The sequence below is a fragment of the Juglans regia genome, chromosome 16 (genome assembly GCF_001411555.2).
Source record: "Juglans regia cultivar Chandler chromosome 16, Walnut 2.0, whole genome shotgun sequence".
Classification (NCBI taxonomy): domain Eukaryota; kingdom Viridiplantae; phylum Streptophyta; class Magnoliopsida; order Fagales; family Juglandaceae; genus Juglans; species Juglans regia.
In genome coordinates this window covers 23,045,892-23,068,896 of record NC_049916.1, presented here as the reverse complement: position 1 = coordinate 23,068,896, position 23,005 = coordinate 23,045,892, and the positions used below count along the sequence as shown (strand labels likewise).

Below are 23,005 nucleotides of genomic sequence, written 5' to 3'. Positions count from 1 at the left end.
GCATCATCCGATTGATCTCAGAAACAAATGAAAGGACTATGGCAGGTTTCGTCTTCCTTTCTACACAAACATGTTAAAATGGACATCTATTTGTCTTATTTATAAGCTATCGAAAAACTCTGTTTTTCAAACAAACCGTCTACAGCTTAGTTCTTCACCAAACTGGATAATCTACAACTTCTCGATTACCACGTTGTATCTATTAAAATATATCTACATCAACTGGAAGGGCAGACAGTACCGTCCAACTCTCAACAAGTTAAACAAAAGCTCGATACATAATTGTAAGATTGACTTCTCCTTGCTCTCTCTGTATTATCTATTCTTTGTGATAGAGATACAAGCCAAGGCCAAACCGAGCACATGCTCTACAGAAAGCTATTTCCTCTGCTGCAGCAACTGGATCCACAATGTGGCCCTCACCTGGCGATACTGTTCCTGTTGACTCGCGATGAGCCTGTATCGTTGTGTCAGATAAACAATATACGTTAGAGATAAAATGAAGCATTATGAGATTTTCTTCTTGGTCATTGTACTATTAGGAGTAGCGTATCCCTCTTCCTAAAGCATATGTAATTATATATAGGTTTAATTCATGCAAGTTTTAGGCAACACTCAAAATGTACAACCACGAGATGAGTAACATTTTTCTTAAAAAAACCGTTCTCCATGTCATCTTCATACAACTCTTTCTAAGTAAAAATAAGGGATTAGAGAGAATCCTCATACAAATCCGAAACAATGAACTTCAATACATCAACTTAACTCCAATTAAAGGTTATTCTTATTTCTTGTTTTCACTAAAGACTGAAGAGAATTGTGATGGTCATTGGTCTTCTCCTGTGGAAGTGTTGATATTTCCTAATTGTAGTAAATTATGATCAATTTCATCTCACCCAGCTAAAACATATACCAATTTTCGTATTACATCAATCATCTCTCTCTTCATCCCAACCTTAAAAGCCCTCTTTCAAATTATTATTTTTACCTCTTTTAGAGTGGCACCATAATTTCCTCCCATGAAAGGCTTTTCTCACTGAGAATACTAATTTCCTAGTATCAAGAAATTAACCAACGCTTGCATTATAGGTTTAGGCATCCAAGAGGCAAGAAAATTGGGAAAAGAAAAACTTTTATTCAGAATCTTCTGAAACATAAACTTCTCCAAACAATTTCATTCAGAATGCCGATTTGGCCACCCACAAAGAAAACCGGCAACCTTATCAAGCCTACTAATTTCCTTTGAAATCTTATGTCAACCCAATTTCCTCATTTGCAATGGCAACTGACTTTCACAACTAATTCCTCCCGACCGATACCTTTCCCATTACGCCCTCTCCCTCCACTCCACGCCAAAACCACCACTTCCCTCCCTTTAAACTCCACTCTTTCACACCATTACCACAACCGCCACCTACCCCCTCCTTCTCGCCCACACCACCATTGTCATCAACCCTCCCCCCTCACTCCCCAATCACATGTCAAAGGGTATGCCCAAGCTAACACAACCTGACAACAATCCAATCTATCATAGTTGATTGGTGTCAGTACCAACCAACTTTTGGGAGCTTTTGTGGGGTTTTTTAATATAATTTGGGGTCCCAACTAAGCAATAAAATAAAACACGTTCCCTTTAAAAGGTTTCAATTAAAAAAATTGTCACAAGGAAAATGTTTTACATTGACTAATAAAAAAACACATCCATAAAAACTAATGATCTTAATACAACTCCAAATGGATAAACTTGTGAAACATTCACTGAGGGGTCCATTAGATGACACCAGATATGAATCTGTCGAATCATTTCACGTTTTTCAGGTAAAAGGGTCCATCATTTCTCACGAGTGAAGATTCTTACATTGCGATTACCCACCCAAACACCAAAATGACTAAATGCAAAGTTAATAAGCAAGACAGTTCAGCTGATTGTCTGGATCAAGCATGGCTTAGATGCTCAAAGGACCTTGTCAATAACTTTTATTTATTTATAATAAAAGACCTTGTCAATCACAATCAAGATTGCATGTTTTAGCCTCTTTTTTCTAAATTCCGAAGATAACAACTTCACAATTGATTGAGAACACATATATAACCATTACCTTTTTTGATAAGTAACCATATATATAACCATTACTACAACAAGAAATATGATACTTCTATTAGAACCGAAAGAATATTACTTATGTTGAAGAGAAAACGCCAAGTAAAAGACTGTTAAAGGAGCAGGACCAACCCTCTTAATAAAACAACAGTTAAGACCTACTCCATACCATATATTTATTGAGATTAAAAAAATGTAACGCATAAGGTTGATTAAGGAGAGTTTATGCAACAACAGCCTATCTATGAGCATTAGTCATGTTATCAGTAGGAGCTATACCATTCAATCCCTTGACTAGCCAAATAAACTGTAAACAACGAATCGTGGAGGGGTTTTACCATGATTTGATTTATTTGTAAAGACCATTAAAACCACCCACCCAACCAGCCACCACCATCCGATTTCATATAACTACATGACCACCCGTTTGAACGTCCACTGAAGCTAGGGCCTAGAAGTTGCCATTCAAACCCCTAAAACATGTTAGCAGATCTTAGTTGATTAAACAAATTTGAATATGACTCAATTCTAACCTCTCTCTTCGGTGACACACCCTCAAGTTTTCCTTTGCTAATGTATATTACTTTCCCTCATCTGGCTCCCCTACAAGCTGAATGGTTTATTCTATCTTCCCAACCATGAATTTTATCATGCAGGTTCAAACACTATATTCATGCTTTGCTTTTTTTAGTACTTCCCAAATCCCATGTAATTAGGTTTTTGATAAGTTAGTTGTTATTGATACGCAAAAAGGGTGTTACCGAAATACACAAGGGATAATTTTAACAAGAATAACGAGAATTTGTAATGGCATGCATGATGCAGGATGCAGGATACAGTAACATTAGAGGAATCAATACTTTTCAGCCAAACAAATATTGAATAACCAAACAAAAGGGCATCATTGCATCCTCGAAAGTTTTTATATTTTTAAGTGTGCTAGATAGGAATGTAATTCAGTTTTGTTTGTTAGTGTCCGTCCATACACAAAACACATAGGAAACTAAAGAGAAAATCACACCTCTCCATCAGATCCTCGAATGGTGACACGATAAACCACAGTCACACTTCCATTTTCAGCGAATATAACATCACGCATCTCTCCGCACCATCCTGCCATATTCAAATTTTAAGTAGCATGATAAGTTCTAGAAACTCTGAATGGATGTAAAATGAGTAAGATAAACACAAAGGTGAGATTTAAGATGATGGTCGGAAGACTTGTTGAGATCGCGGCACATATACGCATGTACGTATTAAATAATATTAGCTAGGGAAGTAAGGTAAGGAAGGATTAGACTGACCTGGGGCGTAGAAGCTCAACATCCGGTTGGCATGATACCTACACAAGGGCATCGTCAGATCACCAAAAACTTGTATTGGATCAAACACCAAGGGATTGATATCCATTATTCCTTGCTAAACTATAGAGACAAAAAAAAAAAAAATCGAACTGTAGAACAAGTGGCAATTACCAGGGGATGAAGGTTGTGGGCACAGTATGATCATCATGAGGCGGGGGAGAACTCGTCTTGATGATATTGTCGGGGATTCTCTTGTTAAGGTCACGAAGGATCTCGACGAGAGGGCGAGTGATGCAGGACGAGTTGGTCGGAGAAAACGACTTGTCCAGGGGCACCACATAGTTAGAATTGGACACTGCTCCCTTCTTACCACCATCGCTGGCGCCTCTGCTGTTATTGCTTCCATTGGTACGGTCCAGAGCGCACACGACGAGTTCCAGAGCATCCCTACGCCCTCTTCTGGCGCTCCTACCCTGCTTTCCAACTCGAGCGACTCCCAACTGGTTAACGTTGTTGCATTTGGACAAAAACGAAGATGGGGGGGAGACGGATGGCGACACAGATTTCGAGAGGAAAGGATGATGATTCGCAAGGCTCTGCAAAGCCATTATAGGATCTACCAAAAATTCCAATCACTGTTGGGAATTATGAATGGAGAGAAAAAGTAAACGTGATCGGAGTGGAAGATGAAGACACAGGATGGACCGGCAGATATATAGATTTAAGAACTGAAATATGAAGAAAAATAAAATAAAATAAAATAATTAAGTCAATAATATAGAATTATTAAAAAAAAAAAAGAAAGAAAGAAAGAAAACACGGCCACGACAACGGCACTTTCTAATCGGCTCACCTACTAACGCTACTAGTCAGTATTCTCCGAGATTGGGACATGAAAAAATCTTCCCAATCTTTTATTATTCACATAATTTTCATACCTTATATTTTTTTTAATTTTTATTATTTTTTTATCAATTATTTAATATATAAATAATAAATAAAAGAATTGAATTATTTTTAAAAAACTAAATTTTAAAAAATATATTAAAAATTTTAAAAATAAATATAATGTGCCATGGTTATATAACATTACTCTTGGGACATATATCAGCCCCCAGTTCCCCCCCCCCCCCACCCCATGGGTTTTTTATATTTGTAATTTTAGATTGTGTATATTTTGTTCTTCTTTTTTTTTTTTTTCTTTTTTTTTTGAAAAAAAAATGAATTAATCTGAGATTTATATAAAAAAGTTATTTTTTTAACTATAGCTTCTACTTTTTTTTTTCAAAGGAGCTATATAGGGACCGTACATTCTAAGAATGTATATATCATTACATTTTTCTTTTTTAAATAATGATTTGTATAAATTTTAAATACGTAAATTTTGTTAAGTTCCTTTATAAAATATTAAATTCTACCGTATACTTATTTAAGTGGGATTTTTTTTTTTTATAAAAAGCTTGTACAGTATTTACAATGCTTAAGCTTGTACTTAGCATTCTTACGTTTTTTAGTACAATGTTGTCTTCATGAAAAGCACTCGACAAATAGATCTTATAAACTACCGTGATATACTATCAATTAAGTTTTTTTTTTCCTTTTACTCTCCCTACCCTCATTCCCTACCCCCTCAGTCTAAATCGGGAGAGAGAGACCGAGAGAGAGATTGCGTACCTATAGGTGTAAGGTAACGATAACAATGTTCCGACATCGGTGACGGGGCGTGAAAGATGACTGAGTTGCGGTGAGGGGTATGATAGCGACATCGGCGAGGAGCTGCTCTAGCAACATCAATGAGGGAATACAGTGGTGCTTGGCTCAAGGGTTTGGGGAAGGAAGATGGGAGAAGGGGAGGAGAGAAAATAAAAATAAAAAGTTAACATGAGAGGTGAGTTTGTGGAATCTCTGTAAGTCTCTAACAACCCTCTATTTTCATTTGTTTGAATTTGATTGTGTATTTTTTTTTAATAATTTTACATATAACTGTGAAATACGTAAATATCGCGTAATCGTTTTGAAAAAAAAATAAGGTCTATTATTAAAAAATTAAATTTTTTTATGTGGATTTCATATTTTATTCACTTTTTTTAAAACGATTAGGCGACAGTTGCACAATTCACGGTTACAAATATATTTTCTCTTTTTTCTTTTATGAGAACTGCACATCTATATAATTTTTTTTATTTTTTATTTTTACAAATGACAAATTATAAGTTGATTTGGTAATAGTAATGCTAGTCTTGTCTCATCAAAATATTAATTAAAAAATTAAACTGAGAAGAAAATTAACTGACACGCCAACTAGAAAAATCACTTTAATAAGATTAATGCGTAGAACGAATAATTCCCGTTTGTGATGCTTGGTTATACGTGTGATTTATCGTGACATATGTGATGAGGTAATAGAAGTTGGGACCAGAATAACTATTATAACATGTAGGCGCTGGCGGCTTAAGGATCATTATGAAACTATAAAATAGGATTTTATAATTTAATTTATAGAAATATTAATTTTCAATGTCATGATATAATAGGATTTAATATACAGATACTTCAAATTATCTGATAATTAATAATTTTTTTAGTATAGTTCCTCTCAAGCTGAGCTGAAGAACCATTTTATACAATAGTACCACATTAAATTAATTGGGTTGATTTGATTCATTGATAGATTGTTAAAAAAAAAAAAAAAAGGCATGCTCAACTAGGTTATTATTCCATCTTCGTGGTCCTTGTTGGATTTGACCCATTTCTTAATGTATTGTCATTTTTAAAAATTAATTATTAAATAATCTTAAAATATGGGTGATATAAATTCTTACTATGTTATTTTATTAAAATTAATATTACTGATTCAACTCTAATTATCGAAGTGTTATATGCTAGCGGGGTGCCCGCTTACCGCTAAATGTACCGCTAGTTATAAATTATTTGTTTTTTATTTTTTAATTTTCTTTTAAATATTTTTTAACATTCTTAATCATTAAAACATGTATATATATAATTTTATTAATAATCATTTATTTAACCATTAAATACAAAAAATAAAATAAAATAAAATGCATGAGCGGTAAGTTTAAGGGACTTCACTAGTGTTTTTAATTTTTAAAAGAGAATAATATTAAATATAGTCATAATATGTGTAAGGTCTGTACACTCTTTTTAAAAAATAGTGAAATCTACTATTAAAACTTTTATTCTTCCCATAAGTCTTATATATTTATTTTTTAAAAACAATACGGAAGAATTGAACATTTTAAAATTACAAATATTATTTCTCTTTTTACCATATTTCACTGGTGTGGTGTGCAAGCTGCCATTGTGTACTCCCGGATTCTCGAAGAGGTTTGCAAGACTTGGAAAGGTCCCCAACTCTTTGGCTAGTTGGAATTTTTTTAGTAGACTGTTTTTGTGTGCTTGTAGGTTTGGATAATGAGATAAAAAAAAATTATTTTAGATAAAAGTTTAAAATATTATTTTATAATATTATTATTATTTTAAAATTTGAAAAAAATTAAATTAAAATTTGAAAATGTTAAATTATTTATTATATTTTATGTAAAAATTTTAAAAAAATTATAATAAAAAGACGAGACTTTTGTGTCTTACCTCACTTCAAACATATCTACAAACTTATGTTGGTTTTGGTGAGCAGGCATTGAAGTAGGTCAGGTTCCTGCAGATTTGAAAGCTTTGGTTGAAGATACTGGGGTAAATGTAATCAAACAAGGGTGGCTCTAGCAGCTCTATAGACTCCATTAGGTCTTATGTAGGGGTGTACAGGAACCATCTAAATCGATCAGAAACCAATCAAATTGGCCGCTGGAGCAATGAACCGATTGGTGGGAGGTAGGAATTGATGAAAATTGATATCGACTGGTTCGACATCAGTTCAAATCCTTAGAAAATTGCTAAATCGACCAACCCTATATTTAAATATATATATATATATATATATTCGTTTTGCCGTTTCACTTAAATAAGAAAAATGACGTCGTTTTGCCGCTTGGAACTTAATATATATATATATATATATGGAACAAGCCAATCGACGCCGTTTCAAAATAGATTTAAGGGAAATGCTATGCATCAGCCCCACACCAGCACACGCTTCACATCACTTTTTTTGTTTTTTTACACTCAATAGGTTGAGTGTGTGCTGGTATGGGGCTGATGCAAATATTTTTCCTAGATTTAATAAACCATCTGGCCCCTCTTCTTCTTCTTCCTCGCGTCTTCTTCCTTCCTCAGTCGCCAATTCACCTGTAACTTTCTTTTGCTCTCTCATGGTGAACGTCAACGGCATCCCCCCTCCCTCACAGAGATGCCGATGGCAAACCGAGAAGCCAAACCATATCGTGCCAAGACCGATTATATCGATTTTCTCTCTCCAAATTGACCAATTTTGGCCTGTTCTTTCCTCTTATGACAAACCTTGTCGGTTTAGCATCGGTTTGGCATCAAAATCACACCGAACCCATCAATTTTTAACCCTAGTCACCTGTTATGTGCATTGTTTTAACACTTTAAATATTTTAAAAAAATCACAATATTATTAAAAAATATTTTTTTCAAAACCATTTCTGCAATGAAAGAAATGACAAAAATGGGGGAAGAAAATAAACATTTCAAGTTTATATGAGTGAGTTCTTAGCCGCAAGGGGGAATAAATCTGTCGACAAAGCTTTTGTTTAGGAATGCCAAACCTACTAGAAAAAGTGAAGGATTCCAGTGCATAATGACAGGAAGAGGACTTATCTTCCCTTGAAGGTGGTTGGCGCTGACCTGATGGATATATATAGACTAATAATTATGGGAGGAACTTTAGCATATCTAACGGTCGTATCTGTATGTATATCATGGAGGCCGAGGGCATAATATGACATCCACATCCACATTGGATCTTAAATATTGAAGAAGGGTCATAGCATGTGCAATAGACATATAAAGATATCCAAATTTAAATGTCATCGAAATAGATGTTCAGCAGTTCAACAAAGGTTCAAAGATTTAACGAGGGTTCAAAGATCCAAAACGGAAACAAAGTCTAAAATAAGACAATAAGGTATTCATTAATTCTGATGACAAACTGTCTGAACGCCAAGAAATCAAGCTGCAGGATTCAATACTTCACTCAAGAAAGCCTTCCCTGGACGCCTCACAGCAAGGGGTCCATGGCATCCTAAGAGCTTAGCATTCACTCCATCCGGCTGAATCCTGTTCTCCTGTTTCCACTTGACATAGTCAGTTCTGCTGAACTTTGTGAAGCCCCATTTGCGGCTGACAATGATCTTCTGTCGTCCAGGAAACTTGAACTTGGCCCTTCTGAGTGCTTCCTGTGCATGGGTGCCATTTGCATCTTTGCATCGGACAGACAGCAGTACCTGACCAATACTTACCCTGGCACAAGTCCCCTGGGGCTTCCCAAAGGCACCTCGCATACCAGTTTGGAGCCTATCTGCTCCAGCACAAGAAAGCATCTTGTTGATACGCAGGACATGGAAAGGATGGACTCTCACTCGAAGGTGGAATGCATCTTTTCCTGCAAACTTGGCCATGTACTTGTTGCACGCAATGCGTGCTGCTTCCAGGGCTTCACTTGTGACATTCTCTTTCTCCCAAGAAACAAGATGGACACAGAAAGGAAATTCATCAACTCCTTTCTTTTTCATGCCCACATCATAAATCCTAATCTTAGGATCAGGAACACCTCTACAGTACCTAGACTTCGGATATGGCTTATTTTTAATCTGGCGGTAACATCTTGCTGGTCTTCGACCCATTCTGCCTGCCCCAGAAATAACGAGAAGGCTTTAATGAGGGAGAGAGTTATAAGCAGAAGGAGATAAGATCCGCACCACTTATTATTTATTTATATTTGTGCTTACACCCCCATCCACAAATATCATAACAGAAATATAAGTATGCTCCCTCAGAAGTGTAGTTGTCAACATCCAAATTCAGACAAGGCTGAAACTGATTTACATCTATTCAATCATTGGGAGCAACATTCAAGCAACCAGTAAAAGAGAATCCATGAAGAAGAGAAACAATCCGGTAAACTGAGACAAATATTTTCACATAAGAACATGCCAGCGGATACATGCAAGAGCAATCGAGTAAACAAGGCAAAAAAAAGTACCCAATTGAACAGTATCAGCTTAACAAATCAACACTAGAAGCATGTAGCAAGTACTCTGTAAAACAAACGTTAACACGGATTGTAGAGAAATTTGATTAATGAACACCGACCATTGAAGCAATCCACTGGGTACTAGCAAAAAACCCAACAGCTATTCTAAAAAGTAGCAACTAGAACTTAAAAAAAGAGAAATCCACAAACTTGATAAATAGGTCAGATTTAACCGGACTTTATCAATCTATATGAACCGTAAAAAATTCATCAATCATGGATATTAGCTAATTTTCTAGTAAATTTTATACTTTCCAGTGTGAACTATGAGATGACAGGCCATGGATCTTCCCCAATGAACCTGACCCAAATGAACCCAAATCATCTCATCAATTCAGAGATCCAAGAAGACCTTCGAAGATCGCATAAGAGCTTGGAAACAACATGAAAGCGAAAAGCTTTTTACCATGAGGAAATCATCTTATTACATATTCAGTATTTAACAAAAGATATCGTCTTCAAATATAACTCTAACTCACGCAATATGAATTCTGAGACCTGAATCACCGCTGTCTTCCTAAAAATATATATAACTAATAGACAAAGAACAGTGCACAATATGAGAAAGTCTCAATTAAATCTTCATATGTTTCTAGGTTTACAAGGTAACGAAAACGAAACTCTCTCCAAGAGAAAAACAAAAACACAACATCCAACATACAACGACACGAATCCATTAGCAGAAGAAAACAAAGAGAACGAACGCAAATCAGAGCATCCTCCTCCAGAACGCATATTTAGAGTAATAGAATAACAACAGATCTCAGTAAATTAGGGCTTACCCGTGTACACCTCTGGACGTTCGCGAAGCTGGATACGAAAAGAAATGGGGCGGCTGTTCGAGTTCGGATGCACCTTCCTTTTATAGAGTCATGGCGACACGTATCTGCTGCTGACTATTCGCAAACCCTAACCTAACCACACTTTCACCGCATGTCAGTCAATTTCGGTTAACCATGGTTTATACTCTTCTGCTTTCTTAACCGCGGTCGATAAACGAGTAACGCTAAAATACTACAGGCTGTCCTCTAGCCAGCCCATTAGTTTTGTGGGCTGTATACTGGGCCAAGGCCCACCTTCCTTTTCACTTCCCTTCGCTGTTTGAAAACTGCTGAAGATCGCAGGGGCAGAGACCAGAGAGAGAGAGAATGGCGTGGAGGGGACATCTGTCTCGGAATATGAAGGAGCTTCGGATCCTATTATGTCAATCATCCCCTGCGAGCTCGGCTACCAGGTTCTTCATTTCTACCAATATATAGATATATATATATATAGTATTTGAGATATTAATGTTCTTTTCATTGTTTATTACTACTGGCGGACTTGAAGAAGCTAGTTTTTTTTCCAAATATAATCTGCAATGATATGCTTTTAATCAGTTCTTTTGTTTGGAATTTCTGAAAGAGTGTTCGTGGAGAAGAATTACAAGGATCTCAAGACACTGAACCCTAGACTCCCAATCTTGATTCGTGAATGCAGTGGGGTCGAGCCCCAGTTATGGGCTAGATATGGTATCTCCTTTTCTTGTATACTCTGTGTCTCTCCTTTTCCTTTTCTCGACGATTTACCAGACTTCCATGCCTTGATGCTTCTAATGTTTTTAATTAAAGTAACTGGAAAAATCTATTAGGAGTGTGTAAATATCCACGAATTATGAATTTCATGTTCACTTATTAAGCAAGCAACCAATACGCAGTAATGTCTATTAATATATACGTATTTTGTTGAAATACATTGTTATTATCCTATCAAAAAAAAAAAAAAAACGTTGTTATTATCCAAGTCCAGATGCATTTCCTCCTTGTGGTATATGCATATGTTTTTGGGGTCGAAGTCTTTTATCCTGTAAGAATGGAGGTGACCTGGATAGTTAAGTTTATAGGAATATTCTTTGATATCGGGCCCTCCTCTAGGCAATTTGCAGAGAGAGTTGTGGTCACAAGGGAGGGAAGGATCAGTGAGCGGGTTGGCATTGAGGACATGGAAATGTGCCTGGGTGTCTGTGTTTTAATGGTTTCAGTAATTCCACAATATGTGTCTAATAATCGATGGTGCAGTATTTTAATAGATTAAGCATAGGAGCAAAACATCAATCAGTTGCTTGCCGGTGAGAAATGTAATGAATGAAATAGGGTTTCCCATAGTAAGAACAGCACTGTAAGAAAAAGGATGGAGGACATAGCCTCTCAACTGAGTATTTGCTTGCATGGTTGAGGTGACAAGTGAAGGTGCCACCCTGTTGTACCAGCAGCCAACTCTGGCCTATTAGCATAGTTATATCAGTCAGTTTGTCTGGTAATTTGAACTAACACGCACGTAAGATGTGGCAAATGATTAATAGAAGACAATAGATGTTTGATGGTGAATAGCTTCTCTCCTTCTTAAACGGTTTTAGGCTAAATTTAACATTTCTACATAGAAGTTTCTTCCAGATATATAAATGGCAAGTGGGAAGACTTGGCATTGGCTTATTGATACGTGAATAGAGTCTCTTTGATTAAGCTTATTCATGTTATGCAATCGATCATTGGTTGTTTGGCCCTGTTCTTTGAACTTGAATTGTATGCATTAGTTTCATGTATTTAATGTTTGTTTATCCCACAGACATGGGTGTTGAGAGGGGCATTCGTTTGGAAGGCTTGAATGAGGCACAAATTTTAAAGGCACTTGAAGACCTCGTGAAAGTGGGGGCATCTCTTAAAGCCTGATGGTGCTGCCATTGACCCTATGAAATGGAATAAATTAACACGAGTGGAAAATCTTCCCAGAGACCTTTCTGTCCAAACAATCTGTCGTGTTTTTCTTTTCTTTTCCAAAAAAACATGTTTGTTGGGGACTCTGTATCTCTGTCGTGTGGTTTGATAATTTGATGTACCAGCATCTTCTATTTAATCAAACCAATATACCATTTGGCCAATGCTTGGCTACAAACAATGAGTTCAATTCTATAACCTGACCTCCGTTTTTGGGTCCTGTTTGGTGTTGATCAACAAGTGAATTGAATTATCCGATTTGGTATAAAACTGAGAGGATCTCTATCATTGATCAATAAATTGTGCAAAACTCTATATCATTACTCCAATGCAATGCCATTCCACAATGGCTTTTACTTAGTAGCTAATTGTTTCATGCAATCTCTACATGTGAGTACGTTAATGGTAATAGATATATGATACTCTAAATAAACCCCTAAGGGTTGGCTCAAGTGATAAAGGCCTTGGGTTTGGGGGTATGCTCTCCCAGGTCCAAGGTTCAAATTCTCTTGGTGCAAACAATCTCTAGAGGACCACTTTTGAGGGTGCAGTGCACGGGATCGGGATTTACTCTGCAGGAGTGGGTATGAAGGACCCTACCTTGAAGAGGTTCCCCGACATTAAAAAAAAAATTAACAAAATTAACAAAAAAACTTTTTAAAAAAAGAAGATATATGATGCTCTAAATGTAATAATCTTGCAAAACAGACAATCCAATAGTCATGAATGATATCTTCTTGTTTTTTCCCAGTTATTCTCTTTATTTCTTGTTAGATAGAAGCACATGACCATCTTTAATTCATATTTTCAGATAGTCCCTATCTATCTGCTATACTGCATGTATGTATGGATGGGCGGATGCTCTTCTTCTTACCGCATTCATGTTAGATTTTTTATAAAATTTCTTATAATTTAATTAAAAATCACATTTTTTAAGAGTTTTTCCTAAATTTTATTCATCTTTTAAAAACTTCATATATCTCATTCCTCATTCCTCATCTCTATCTCTATTCTATTAAATAATATTTCTTTATTATTTCTTTATTATTTTTTTCTCTCGCTTTCATTTACAATATTAACTATTGACTCTTTTGTCTTATTATATTTTTTTCAAATATCACATTCTACTAAATACTTGTACGGTTTTTATTATTGAATAAAATATTATTTTTCAGACCGAAATTCGTATTATAAAAATAGTAATTTTTTTTAATATGTGCATTTTCTAATGTAATGGTATTTTTTAATATCTATTATTTATCAATTTCTTTAATGGTAATACCTAGCCACATATTGGTGATAAAAAAATTTGTCATTTCTGTAATGGTAACATTTATTCTCATTTCTCTAACGGTAAGATATAAAAGACTTTCTCAAATGGTAATATTTTGAACTCCTACCTCAAACGGTAACATTTTTTGTCTTTTATCCAACGGTAACATTTCGTGTGATAGCATCATTAATTTATCGGCAGCCAAACAATCAATACAGCCAACCACATACACAGCCAAAAACCCACCGTAAAGTATCCTAAAAAAGCCACAATCGCAAGTCTCAGTGAATGGATCGATCAATAAAAATGGTTGGACAATAATGAGATAAATATATATATATATATATATATTTAAATATGTGAAATTGCTCATCACTTTCTCAGCAGCCAAAAAGTCAATACAGCCAAAAACATACATAGCCAAAAACCCAACGCAAATCATCCTAACAAATCCACAATCCCAAGCCTAATCAATAAAAACAGTTGGACAACAATGAGAGAAACAAAGTAATTAAAAAAACAGTGTCAAAGCATTATCACTTTCTTGGTAGCCAAATAGTCAATACAGCAAAAAAAAATAAAGACAAATCAATGGTAACGCAAGAAAAAATGAGAAGCGGTTTCTTCAAACAAAACCTAAAATCAAAATTCTAAACCAAAGTGAAAAAAAAAAAATGGTGAAAGCATCTCAACTTTCTCGGCAGCCAAATAGCGAAGAGAACGCTGACGCATAGAGAGAGTTGTAGGCTCTCCATCGCATACTTATATCTTGATCATGGCGTTGGGATGAAGAAAAATGGAAAGAGATAAATAAATAATGAGAGAGATAGGAAAACAAATACAATAAAATGAGGGAATAGATAAACAGTAACGATTTTGAAGAAATCAAAATCAAACTTATAAATATTGCCGATTGAGAGAAGCTACGATCGTTGGTGTTGCGAGGGAAGGGCCAACCCAAAGATAAGAAGATGCGGGACGAAGGCCAAACCGAATGCGATGGGATGTACAATCGTTCCTCATTGTACACACCGCAAACCCTAACCACAAAATGGGGATTGAGATGAGGATGAGTTTTTCCTCAAAATCTTAAAATTTTTCCTAAATTATAAGGATAAAGGAGATATAGAGAACCCAATGAGAATGCTTTTAGGTAACATAATTTTGCTGCCATAATCTACTTTTTTAGTCTGGGAAGTCTGATTCTTTCTAGTTTGGGTGTCAAGGTATTTTTAGGTATTCTAAAAATATATCACTATTATTTATTATTTTATTATAAATTTTCACTACTATTCAATATTCTATCATTATTTTTTCACCATTATTTACAGAATACTTTAAAATACCTCACTACTCAAATACTATTCACTACGTTTTAAGTATAGTAAAATCAATACTTAAAACACATTGGATTATCCATTCACTCTCTATATAATATAAAAATATTATTACACAGTGGAATCGATATTATTGGCTTGACCAAATTCATCTTCAAAATTTAGCCAATATCACACTTTTTTTACATTTATCTATTCCATTTAAATTCAATTCTCACATTAGATTATTCACTCTCTATATAATAATAAAATATTATTAATTTAATAAATTTGTTGTTTAATTTATTTTTATCACATTTTACAGCTCTACCAATTAAATGTTAATAATAATTATATTATAATTAAATTAATATTAAATAATCATATTTTCAAAAGTTATTTAATGCTAATAACAAAAAATACTTGATTAAACCCATCTAAATTTCTTTCTAAATTTTTTAATTACAAATCAAATAATATTTTTACTAGGAGTGAGAAATTAATATTTTAATGTTTACTTGGAGTGAGAAATTAATATTTTAATATTTAGTGAATCAATTGTAGTTCTTTATCTTTAGCTAACTATTATAGTAAGAATCTAAAGAGCTTTGCCACACAACTTCCACCACACTCTACACTCCACATTTTTTTAAATTTTTTAAATTTTTAATATTTTTTTTTGAGTTTATTCTTTTTAAATTATTTCAAATTTTTTATTCATTATTCATATAATAAATATTTAATAAAAGAAAAAATAATAAAAATTAAAAATAATATGGAGTGTGGAGGTTGTGTGAATAGTAGGAGGTTGAGTAGATTTTTTGGAATCTAAATTATTTTAGATTTGTCTAATTCAATGTAAAATATTTTTTTTTATCAATTATGTAAATTCTAATCAATCTTTTCATTTAACTAAATCAATAAAGATGCTCTTAAACACAACGGACATATGAACAATTTCATTAGTAACAGAAAAGAAAAAAAAAACATAATGATCAAAAGGCATGCTAAAAGGCTCTCTGTTTTTTGTTTTTTTTTTTAATAATTAAGGCATAACAAGCTTAGTACCGCACTGATCAAAGGGCATGCTCTGAAATGTAGGTTGACGAGGTAGGAATAAAATCTTTGAAAATTTATCATGTCTGCCTGGTCACGTTTCCTTATTTCCATAATTTTCAGGTAATATTGGCCATAATCGATCTTCCATGTCTTATTCCTTCCGTGTGCTCTATCACAATACAGTAATTTTCTGAGCCTTCAATCTGACTCAGTTTATTCGATAGAGGTGGAGTAAATTGTTGGCTATTCTTCTGCATCTTGCCATGATCAACATCTTTTCAACATCATATGCGTCTGCAAGCGCACGCATACATCAGTGTCTGTCACTGGTGGGTGGTCAGCAATTTTGGGGATGTCTGCTTTGCTTTGGGCGGTGGGGGCAGGTCTAATTACTGTGGACGATTTGCAATCGATTGCCATTTTGCTTTACTAAAAAGAAACCCATCTATTGCCATTGCGGCTACAGAATAAATGCTGCTCCTTATCATTCAGCTACAGAAAGCCAGCTGGTTGCCCTTTTTATTTTTCTTAATTTAAAAAAATAACTTATTTTAACTCTGATTTTGTAATTTTCTTCATAAACATTCATAATATAGAGATTTGGTGGATGAAGATTTTAGAGTGTCACATATCCAAGTCTTTTTTTTTTTTTAACTTATAGATGCATATGTTCCACGTGATTTTTATTGCGCGGTAAAAGACCTATTAGAAATCTAAGAACAAACATTGCATATATGCGGCTTAGATTTGATATTTAGATATTTGTTTGCATAGATTCGATACTTATATATTATTAGCATTAAACGAGGATGGTCTGTCGGTTGCAGGCTTGCAGCTACTGCCACGACTCAACCCTTTCGACCACTCGCCATGCAAAAAAAAAAAAAGAGAACAAAAAAGAAAAGAAAGATTTTTCCAAGATTTTTTTTTTCTTTTTTGAGATTTTTTCTTTTGATTTAAATAAGATATCAGAGGTGGAGAAAATGATGGATTTCAAATACAACAATCATAATGCGATTCTTATTCGGCTATTCATAGCCCATCAATGTTATTCCTTGAAGATCAATTCTACCCGTTTGATCTATATCTCCAAAACTCCTGCTTCCTATAAATATGGGAAGATAAGAAAAGAGTAAGGGAAGCAGAAGACGAAGACGAAAGAGAAAGAGAAAATCGGGGAGGATTCAGGGTAACTGAAAAGGGAAATCTGATCGATCTTTCATTTGTAGAAAGTTTATTCTTTTCTTTAAAATGAAAACATAAGCAACGACAACAAATCTGACGCTCTAAAGTCAGGTGTTTCTCGTCGCATTACAAACAGAGAGAGGTGTTGATGGGACTAGTTCGTGGGACTGCATTTTGCTTTTAACATTTGAGTGAACGGGGGAAGCATCGGGAAATAAATCTATAGAACGGGATTTGAGAGAGAGTGAGTGATGGGAATATACGAACCTATTAGAGGGCACGATGATGCTGAGGAGCAGGACGAGAAAATCAAGCGTGGAGTGAAGCCCTCGTCTGTTCAGGACGAAGATGATGTTGAAATGGCTGTCCGTGGAAGATCCGGCACCGCCATTCTCATTGCCGGTGGTGTTGGTGGTGGTGGTGGTTTAAATAAGATCGAAGAGGAAATCCCCAAGCAAAAGCAGCAGCAGCAAAAACAACAACGTCTTGTTTCGCTGGACGTTTTTCGTGGCATCACTGTTGCGGTAATGGTTCCCCACGCCCATCATCTTTCTCCTCTCTGTCTCTTATTTTTCTTCATTTTTTTCACACACACATAATGTGGATTTTAGAAAACTGGGGTTCCACTGCACGTTTTTTAATTCCTTTTAACCAAATCTTTGGGAGTTCGGAAGCAGAGGACTTGAGATCAGACAACGTCCTCTTCATGCGGCTTCGATTTTCTACAGTCCGAGGAAGAATTTGACTTCCGTTTCAATTGAGTACAGTTTACTTTTCGTTTTTTTATTTGCAGAACATAAAAAGAATATTATTTTTTTGGTTGAAAAAAAAAATTTGTTTTTTCCTATTTCCTGAATTGGTTTGGTTGCCCCCATGATCCTTATTGTTTGAGTTAATCTAAACTTGGAGAAAGAGGACTTATATCTAGTTACTAAATCAAAAGGGTTGCTATTTAAGGTTTTTACGTCCCTATAAACACTTCTATTTTTCGGGCTTCAGCTGCGTTGTAATTTGCAGTGTCTCAGAACAAGTTCAAAAGTTGATGTGCACGAGACCAAATCCATAGTATATGATATGTATTTATGGTAGATGGTTTAGAGATACATATCATAATGATTCATAGTTTATATTGGAAGAAAATAAGAGAGGAAGTCATTGGCGCTTGAAAGAGTAAAGGATCAAGAGCATCTGATGCAGGCAACGATTGGACTGGCAAAGTCAACGATCTTCCTTTGTAACGCTTTTACGCTAAAGGAATCAACAGTCATAATGTCAGCCCGAATTGCTTGATATAGGCATTTAATGCACCACTTTCCTTTATATTAGTTAGTATCGACGGGCCACTCAGGAGAAGGCCACCGACCCACCACCTTGTCGTGGAAGCTTTCACTAGTCCTCTGTCATTTCTCTATACTCTTTTAGAACAGCTGCTTATGTGGGGCTTTGGCCTGTTTGGGATGTGCTGGGTAGCTAACACCACCATAGGGTTTAAAACCTAGTACTCTTAAGACTTTAGACCGCCATGCCAATGATGCACAAATGCAGAGTGGAACACAGCAGAACCTTCAAACATGTTGAAGCCTTGAGTATGGGGGATATAAAATAAGGGAATGCATGTTGGGGTATAAAAGATTTATATATGTCGATTTTAGTTTGCTCTATATGAACTAACTGGAGTTTTTAGGGAAATGAAAAACATCTATCTTGTTTAAAGTCGCAATTGGTTTATGGTGTTTTCCATTAATGCGATCTTAACTATAAATAAGTAAGGAAAGCTAGCAGTGTGTTCTACAGCATGATGCTTGCATGGACTGTATACCTGGACTGGGTTTGTGCAGATTAATGGGAAAAAGTGAGCAACTGTTTGAGATAGGCATCAATTGTCATTGATATGTTAGTTATGTCCGTTTTAGCACTATGATGTCCCTCAATCAAGGCAAGGTGCAAGCCCCTTTTTCATTTATTGACGACAATAATATACCCTCCATGTACATGCTAAACAAAATTTTCTCTTTGCCCATACTCTCTACATATATATGCTAACTGGTGTTATGTTTCCAAATCTCTCTCATTCTTGATGCAGCTAATGATAATCGTAGATGATGCTGGTGGAGTCCTTCCTGCTCTTAATCATTCACCTTGGAATGGTTTAACCCTTGCTGATTTTGTCATGCCGTTTTTCCTCTTTATTGTTGGTATTTCGCTTGCACTTACTTACAAGGTATCTCTTGCTCTGGCAACCTAGTGCTTTTATCATCAGCATCCAAGTAGTTTTATCGCAATATTTAATATGATTAATGTGAAATGTTACTTTCATTTATGTTTTCAATCTAATTTGTCTTTTCTCATGATTCTGTTCAAGGCAGAGAAGAAGATAACTTAGATCTTATGTTATATTTAGAGAAAATAATCTTATTGCATGGATGCTACTTCTACTACTATTGATCCCTGAGCCTAACAAAAGTCCTTGCCATCTTACAGAGATTGTCATGCAGAGTTACTGCAACTAGAAAAGCAATACTACGGGCTCTAAAGCTTTTAATTTTAGGCCTGTTGCTTCAAGGTGATTTACTAGATATTCATGTTTTGGCCTCCTCTATACCAGAATTTATCCAAGTTTTTCTTTTTTGCTGTTACCCTGCAGATGAAAGTAAAATGCTTAGCAGTAATAGTAGGATATTAACGATAATAATATTCATTGTTTTGCAGAAGCTAAGTATTTTATGTTCATTAATCTTGGGGGTGTTTCATCAAGAATGCATCTTTCATTTGTTTTTACTGAATGTATAGTCTCTACATCCTGTACAGGTGGCTTCCTCCATGGCCTTAAAGATTTGACGTATGGAGTGGATATTGAACATATGAGATGGATGGGTATTCTGCAGGTATGTCTTGTGTGTGTGTGGATGTGGCTAGGTTTTTCTCTTGTTGAATGTTTATTATGCCAGGTACCATAAGCAAGAAGCATAGTCATGGTGGGCTATGGTTCATTCAAATGTTTATTAGTTGAACCTGAGAGCAGAACATACTGCATAAGTGATTTAATGTCTTCTGGAATTGGCTTTGCCTGGCTTAATACTGTGCTAGATTTAACCTATAATTTGTTATGGACTGCCAATGAAACAGATTTCCAATTTATGCAGAGCTTTAAAATAACACATGCCTTTCCCCTCTCCCTCCCCTGCCCCCACAGAGAATTGCAGTAGCATATCTGCTGGCAGCACTGTGTGAGATTTGGCTGAAGGGTGATGATGATGTTTATTTGGGGTCGTCCTTGCTCAGAAAATATCGATTCCAATGGTAGGTTTTGCTGATTGCATTATTTCTAATTTTCAGCCAGACTCTAGATTTATGAATTTGAGGTATTGGTGAACCTGTGCCTCTGTAGAGGCCAATGGATTTAAATTTATAGAAACAGGAGAAAGTGGGATCATATCTGTGATTGTTTGCTAATTCAGAAGACCATCTATGATATCTCTGATTTGTTACACAAGTGACTGAGAAAACTAATAGCTGACGGAGAAGGGACCTTAAGCAATAGTAGGGAAAAAAATAGAACTCATTCCTTTTTTTTGGGGGGGGGGGGAGAGGGAATATGATAATGACGTTTGGAAGCATAATTCAGTTGTGATATATTGATACATGGGGAAAAATATGCTGGAAATGAGTGATTGCAAGGCCCTCTGAACGTGGAAATACCAATGTTGTATTTCTTCCCTAGTTTGTAGTTTCAAATGTTGGCTTTTCTGTTTGTGTATTTGCATTTGCACTCTCTTTAATGTATGCTACTTGTCTCTCTCTCAGGGCTTTGGCTTTGATGCTTACCACTCTATATCTTTCCTTGTTATATGGCTTGTATGTGCCTGATTGGGAGTACCAAATTCCAACTGAAAACTCCTCTACACCAAAATTGTTTTCAGTAAGATTTGATCTTTTATTTCATCTCCCATGATGATTTTACACAAGGTTAGAGAAAGAAGAGGTATGGTTTTACATATGAAACTGATGGCTGAATGTTTCTCTTTGGAAGGTGAAATGTGGAGTGCATGGTGACACTGGGCCAGCTTGTAATGCTGTTGGAATGATTGATCGTAAGATATTGGGTATACAACATTTGTACAAAAGAGCAAGCTATGCACGAACACCGGTATCCTTTTGTAAATTTGTTTTCAATTGCCTTCCCCCCCGGGCTGCCGTTTTTCCTAAAAAAACTCGTATTTCTGTCTCTTTGCTCACAGCAATGCAGTATTAACTCCCCGGATTATGGCCCATTACCTTCCGATGCTCCGACATGGTGCCAAGCCCCTTTTGATCCTGAAGGACTTCTAAGGTATGTTCTGCTATAGCTTAAAGAAAAGTTCCACAATAATCTGGACAAAGGAACAATGCTACTTGGGCCATTGGATGATCTTATTTCTTAAACTGAATCCCATCATCTTAGAATCCTTGAATAGGAGATGAGATTGCTAGTATAGATTATAATCAAATTTTAATTTTGGTGCTTTTGGGGTGACCACCATCTTTATTTTTGTAGTTCAGTGATGGCCATTCTTACCTGCTTGGTTGGTTTGCATTACGGGCACATTATTGTCCATTATAAGGTGATAACTAATAATGTCGGAGCATGTTTCCCTTACTTCACCGAAGGTTTATTTTTTCTCACGAATTGTATTCACTGTCATTTAGGACCACAGAGATAGGATCCTTCACTGGATGGTTACCTCGTCTTGTCTTGTTGTCTTTGGCGTTGCATTGGACTTCTGTGGTAAGTAGTCTTTTCACATATATCTCAAAATTTAATATATGGTATTGGGTAATCATTATGCTACTTGCAGTTTATTTCATCATATGCTTCCCTGTTGCAGGGATGCATTTTAACAAGGTTCTCTACACGTTCAGTTACATGTGTTTCACTGCTGGTGCTGCTGGTATTCTTTTCGTTGGGATTTACATATTGGTAGGATGTCTAATAATCTTAAATGATCAATTCCGTTAAGCGAAGAAATTTTTCTTCGTTCATTTGCTCATCATTGTCTAGCATGGATCTTTATTTCTGGTGAAGTTACGGTTAAAAACAATGAACAACTCCATATAAATGTTATTTTCCACTTTATATGTTATCTTCATCTTCGCGCTGATAATCATGGTGGTTTTCCACAGGTTGATGTGTGTAGATATAGGCGTCCCACTGCTGTGATGGAGTGGATGGGCATGCATGCGCTGATTATTTTTATCCTTGCAGCCTGCAACGTCCTCCCAGTTCTCCTGCAGGGATTCTATTGGAGGAGGCCTCAGAATAATATTGTATCTCCTTTGATCTTTTTTTTTTTTTTTGTGATCTCTTGCATTCCCTGCTGTTGGATATTACTGCACCTGTGACTCATTGAATGGTGATCTGATAACCTTTTCCATCTCCTGCAGCTTAGGTTAATTGGAATTGGAGCATAAAATGGTAGCATTGAAGTTAAGCCACTTGAACTACATCTTATCGATTTTGGGTAGTTGCAGTTGGTGCTAGGAGAGAATTTCGGAATTGAATCTTCAGTGTCGGAGGCAAACTCTCCTGTGACTCTTATGAACAACACACTCTCCATCGGAAGCTTTTGTAGAAGTATATAGGCAAACCTTTGAAATGGGAAAACTTGATATTGCAACTTTTGGTCGTACCTATAGGATGTTTCGTTATAAAATGTTTTTTTCATCCTATTCTGACTCAACTTTCTATGATGGTAAGAATGCTAAAAAGAAGTATGCATGTCATTATCAGTAAGCTGACTCGCTGAGTTTACATTGTTGGTACCATGTGTATGGAATTTATTCA

At 35.6% G+C, this 23,005-nt stretch overlaps 4 protein-coding genes across 5 annotated transcripts; 2 read left to right on the top strand and 2 right to left on the bottom strand.

Moving 5' to 3' along the window:
* Positions 1 to 71: 71 nt before the first annotated feature.
* On the bottom strand, positions 72 to 4,128 carry LOC109006689 (DNA repair RAD52-like protein 2, chloroplastic). The gene is made up of 4 exons (XM_018986052.2): positions 3,577 to 4,128; positions 3,406 to 3,443; positions 3,123 to 3,214; positions 72 to 457 (listed from the first exon to the last, which is right to left on the bottom strand). The coding sequence occupies exons 1-4, from the start codon at positions 4,011 to 4,013 to the stop codon at positions 320 to 322; spliced, it is 705 nt and encodes a 234-aa protein (XP_018841597.1). The 5' UTR covers positions 4,014 to 4,128; the 3' UTR covers positions 72 to 319.
* A 4,188-nt stretch (positions 4,129 to 8,316) lies between these two features.
* Positions 8,317 to 10,491, bottom strand: LOC109006690 (60S ribosomal protein L10-like). 2 transcript variants are annotated; one of them, XM_018986054.2, is made up of 2 exons: positions 10,381 to 10,491; positions 8,317 to 9,193 (listed from the first exon to the last, which is right to left on the bottom strand). In XM_018986054.2, exon 2 carries the CDS (start codon positions 9,186 to 9,188, stop codon positions 8,514 to 8,516), a length of 675 nt encoding a protein of 224 aa, XP_018841599.1. In that variant the 5' UTR covers positions 9,189 to 9,193; positions 10,381 to 10,491; the 3' UTR covers positions 8,317 to 8,513. The 2 variants fall into 2 exon arrangements, with proteins under 2 accessions (XP_018841599.1, XP_018841600.1); XM_018986055.2 differs by having other exon boundaries at positions 8,317 to 9,189.
* A 208-nt stretch (positions 10,492 to 10,699) lies between these two features.
* Positions 10,700 to 12,616, top strand: LOC109006692 (NADH dehydrogenase [ubiquinone] 1 alpha subcomplex subunit 2-like). The gene is made up of 3 exons (XM_035686314.1): positions 10,700 to 10,832; positions 11,003 to 11,109; positions 12,203 to 12,616. Exons 1-3 carry the CDS (start codon positions 10,747 to 10,749, stop codon positions 12,304 to 12,306), a joined length of 297 nt encoding a protein of 98 aa, XP_035542207.1. The 5' UTR covers positions 10,700 to 10,746; the 3' UTR covers positions 12,307 to 12,616.
* Positions 12,617 to 17,027: 4,411 nt separating this feature from the next.
* LOC109006693 (heparan-alpha-glucosaminide N-acetyltransferase-like) lies at positions 17,028 to 22,901 on the top strand. Its single transcript, XM_018986059.2, has 13 exons — positions 17,028 to 17,708; positions 19,268 to 19,405; positions 19,666 to 19,747; positions 19,993 to 20,069; positions 20,378 to 20,484; positions 20,989 to 21,103; positions 21,215 to 21,331; positions 21,423 to 21,514; positions 21,719 to 21,785; positions 21,871 to 21,949; positions 22,050 to 22,141; positions 22,345 to 22,488; positions 22,606 to 22,901. The coding sequence occupies exons 1-13, from the start codon at positions 17,436 to 17,438 to the stop codon at positions 22,630 to 22,632; spliced, it is 1,410 nt and encodes a 469-aa protein (XP_018841604.1). The 5' UTR covers positions 17,028 to 17,435; the 3' UTR covers positions 22,633 to 22,901.
* Positions 22,902 to 23,005: the final 104 nt, after the last annotated feature.

Bases quoted from the DNA above. Each gene is read 5' to 3' on its own strand.
- LOC109006689 (XM_018986052.2), bottom strand. From the start codon at position 4,013: ATGGCTTTGCAGAGCCTTGCGAATCATCATCCTTTCCTCTCGAAATCT. The intron at 3,444-3,576 runs GTAATTGCCACT...GCCCTTGTGTAG, and splicing joins CCCACAACCTTCATCCCCTG to GTATCATGCCAACCGGATGT. The intron at 458-3,122 runs GTGTGATTTTCT...ACAACGATACAG, and splicing joins TTCGAGGATCTGATGGAGAG to GCTCATCGCGAGTCAACAGG.
- LOC109006692 (XM_035686314.1), top strand. From the start codon at position 10,747: ATGGCGTGGAGGGGACATCTGTCTCGGAATATGAAGGAGCTTCGGATC. The intron at 10,833-11,002 runs GTTCTTCATTTC...AATTTCTGAAAG, and splicing joins CCTGCGAGCTCGGCTACCAG to AGTGTTCGTGGAGAAGAATT. The intron at 11,110-12,202 runs GTATCTCCTTTT...TTTATCCCACAG, and splicing joins CCAGTTATGGGCTAGATATG to ACATGGGTGTTGAGAGGGGC.
- LOC109006693 (XM_018986059.2), top strand. From the start codon at position 17,436: ATGGGAATATACGAACCTATTAGAGGGCACGATGATGCTGAGGAGCAG. The intron at 19,406-19,665 runs GTATCTCTTGCT...GCCATCTTACAG, and splicing joins CGCTTGCACTTACTTACAAG to AGATTGTCATGCAGAGTTAC. The intron at 21,515-21,718 runs GTATGTTCTGCT...TTATTTTTGTAG, and splicing joins GATCCTGAAGGACTTCTAAG to TTCAGTGATGGCCATTCTTA.
- LOC109006690 (XM_018986054.2), bottom strand. From the start codon at position 9,188: ATGGGTCGAAGACCAGCAAGATGTTACCGCCAGATTAAAAATAAGCCA.